The sequence below is a fragment of the Aegilops tauschii genome, chromosome 3, assembly GCF_002575655.3.
Source record: "Aegilops tauschii subsp. strangulata cultivar AL8/78 chromosome 3, Aet v6.0, whole genome shotgun sequence".
NCBI classification, from domain to species: domain Eukaryota; kingdom Viridiplantae; phylum Streptophyta; class Magnoliopsida; order Poales; family Poaceae; genus Aegilops; species Aegilops tauschii.
Genome location: NC_053037.3, coordinates 108,802,255 through 108,805,660, shown reverse-complemented (window position 1 = coordinate 108,805,660; position 3,406 = coordinate 108,802,255). Strand labels below are relative to the sequence as shown.

The 3,406-nt window shown below is 47.6% G+C and overlaps 1 protein-coding gene across 1 annotated transcript; it reads right to left on the bottom strand.

Moving 5' to 3' along the window:
* Positions 1-447: 447 nt before the first annotated feature.
* LOC120975609 (uncharacterized) lies at positions 448-1,679 on the bottom strand. The gene is made up of 4 exons (XM_073510086.1): positions 1,404-1,679; positions 1,009-1,324; positions 829-930; positions 448-753 (listed from the first exon to the last, which is right to left on the bottom strand). Exons 1-4 carry the CDS (start codon positions 1,577-1,579, stop codon positions 484-486), a joined length of 864 nt encoding a protein of 287 aa, XP_073366187.1. The 5' UTR covers positions 1,580-1,679; the 3' UTR covers positions 448-483.
* Between the last annotated feature and the right edge of the window lie 1,727 nt (positions 1,680-3,406).

The window sequence follows — 3,406 nt, the reverse complement described above, 5'->3', positions numbered from 1 at the left end:
GTTCGAGCAATGTGTGAGGGCTTTCGAACATTGTAGGCCGGTCATCGCAATTGATAGCTACCACCACTCCAAGTTCCACATTACTAATAGCTACCACCACTCCAAGTTCAACGACATAACAAATTCCACATTACTAATAGCTACCACCACTCCAAGTTCAACGACACAACAAATTCCACTCTAAGTTCAACATTATAAATAAAGGACGATGACTAGTGCTTTCCGCGCTTGCTGGCTCCTCCCTCCTCTTGACGCTTATCTTCTTCACCTTCCTAGGAAGAGGAACCTGCTCCGGCTCCGGCTCCGGTTCCTCCACGTCATCTACATAGTCATCCAAATAGTCATCCAAAGCCGCCATCCGCGAGGTGTCGACCGTCCTTTGGCCTCTTTGGCCTCTTTGGGTGAAGTCTTCAGGTGTGTACTTGTTGATTCCCTTCCTAGGCTTCAACTCGTATGCAGACCGAGCCTGGTACGTCCCCACGGTCATATCATCAGCAACCTATGCATCAACAGAAGATATGGAAAGACCGTGTGTGAGGATATAGTTAGCAATGCATCAACAAATGGATATATATCGTCATGCCATACCTCTTGGGTGACCACACCCACATCCTCATCCTCCAAAGGTTCACCATGGCCCTGCCCCGAAGCGGGATCTGATGGTGTCGCCGACCTAGACCGTTCCGGTGATACATACTCGGGGTCACGACAACCGAAAAGGTTTGATAGCCGCCTTAACTTTTGGCCCTGGCGCTGCAACATGTACAAGTGAATGAGACATGGAACGTAGCAACATATGTTAAGTGCTAGTTTGAAGGAGATGTGAACCTTAATGAATGCTCGAAGTGCACCTTCCCCATCGCTTTTGCCAGCCGGGGTTGTTTCCAGAATAGTCTCGGTCTCATCAGCTGCTTTCTTGATCTGGGCACGCTATGAACAGAAACGGTATCAAAGTGTTAGGCAAGCGAAGATGTGAATAGTGCGAATGGAAAAGCAAAAAGGGCTAACCACAAAGTTCATCATTGGAGCTGAAGGGATCACTGAGTTGCCTTTCCTGACTAATGCGTTGTACTGGTGCTGGGCTACCTCATCAAAAATGGTGGGTTCTTCCAGAATCTCCTCAGCATACGCCGGCTTGCATACCTCCACGCGGGTACTTGCAAGAAACCATGTGAGATAGTTGTTGAACGCGATCGGGCAGTGCTCACGAAGCTGGGCTCGTTTTCCAGCCCTTACTTGCTCCACACTAAGAGCGAACTGCACGACATACTTCCTGTGATGGTTGGCCCAATCCTTGATCTTCCGCTGCTTTTTCCTATCCAACCTGCAAGTTAGAAACATAATATTAGCATCATCGAAACCGTCGAGAAGCTGCTAAGTGCTCAAGGTTAATTATATCTTACGCGTGTAGCAACTTGTCCGTGTCCTCCCACTCCGGCGGGTGTGGCTGGAACAAACCAAACTGGCGGAACACCCGATGTGGCAGGTGAAGCTCAACCGCCCAGTTGCATATCAGTGGGCACCGCATATGCCAGAGATCCCTATCCCTAGTGCACATCGGATTCAGCCTGAACTCCATAGGGTTACCAAAACTCTCTCCTTTTCCATACGGCTTCCATTCCACCTGCAAAATGGGATTGAATGCAAAATTGATATTGAGTTACGATACAAGCATGATAATCACTTATGCAATGTCGGTTCACCTGCTCAGGCGTGATCGCGTCCAGCTCGCTCTTGTACAACTTGTACATGACCGAGGGATCATCCGTCGTCTCATTTAACGGTCAGTGGGGAGCCGTAGTGGGTCGTCTTTGTCGTCCCAATCCTCGTACTTCACGGTCTTCGGTCGTCCAACCGGCAAACGCTCCCAGCTCCATATGGAAAGTGCGAGCAGACAACCACCAATACCTCCAGTGTGCCTACAACAGGCTTCGTCCAACTGCACATAAAAGAGAACATGGTCAAATTTGCCGCAAGAGCGCATTGATAATGTATCAATGAAGTGAAAAGGAAACAACTTCATACCTGTCGATACAAGTAAGCCAGTGTCGCCGAACCCCAACTCCATTTGCTATCGAAGACGGTCAACGCCTTCAGCCACATCCATGGAGCATTCTTGCATGTGCCATCAGCAAACATAGTCCTGGATATCACGTACCACATGTAGACACGAGCATATGTCTTCACCATGTCCTCATTAGCATCCTCAGGGCAAGTACTGAAGTTCGATGATATCCACGTGAAAGTAGCGCCGGCTACGACTCTTTCCTTCTTCTTATCTTCTGCTTCTGGTTCCCGAGGCTCCGGAGGAACCATACCGATAAGGGCATGCATCTGTGCGCGCCACCCATCAGAATCGGTGTTCATACATAAAGGATTCCCATCGATAGGAAGACCGGTGATCATAGCAATATCCTGGAGCGTCACGGTCATCTCCCCGGTCCGAAGATGGAAAGTGTGTGTCTCCGGCCTCCAATGATCAATAAGCGCGGTGAGTGCTACAACATTGTTGGGTGGCGTCGACCGGCGGACCAACTGAATGAAAGGGAGAAGTCCTGCCTCCCTTACATACGGTGTGTACCGCTCATCATAGCGCATCCATCCAAGGGTGACCCCGTGAGACCGAAGCTTCAGAGGTGCAAGCTCCTACAAACAAACAAATCATAACATTACATATGGGGCATTTTTGTTTGAAAAAAAATACGAAATTCATAACACCGTCCACTTTCAGTATTACCCGCTGCTCCACCGACATAGCGTACGACCGGTGTTGTTTGTCCCAATGATCATCGAGAAGCCAAACCATCCTAACAATTTCAACAAAGCATTCTTGTCAACATGATTATCTTTTCAATTCAAAAAAACTAAAGTAGGCCTACTACATGCAAGATTCAAAGCATATGTATACAAATCATTCTTCTCAATACGAGTATAATTTCAGTACAAATAAACTAAACTAGGCCTACTTCATACAAATAACTTTTCCATAGAAATAACATGTCAATCTATGTATCCAACCATATCTTTTCAATAAAATAAAATAAACTAGGGTTCCACAAATCAAACAAACAAGGGTTGTAATACATGCAAATTTCTAATACATGCAAGATTCAAATCTAATCAAATCAAACAAGGATTCCTCAAATCTTCAAAATACCATATTTTGTATGGATAGAAAGAAGGGGATCGGAGGAGAGTACCTTCTAGGATGGATTGGTGAAGAAATGCACGGGTCAAATCGTCGGATCTGAAGGATTTGGGAGAGGGGATTGAGAGGGGGAGAGGAGGAAGCCGCCGGCGCGCCTGTTCTGTAACTCCTCCTGGAACGAATGGGTGGGGTGGGGGAAGGGGGAGCGGGCGGCTGACATCTAAGTCACAGTGCAGCGCCTAAGGGCTAGGCGCTGCA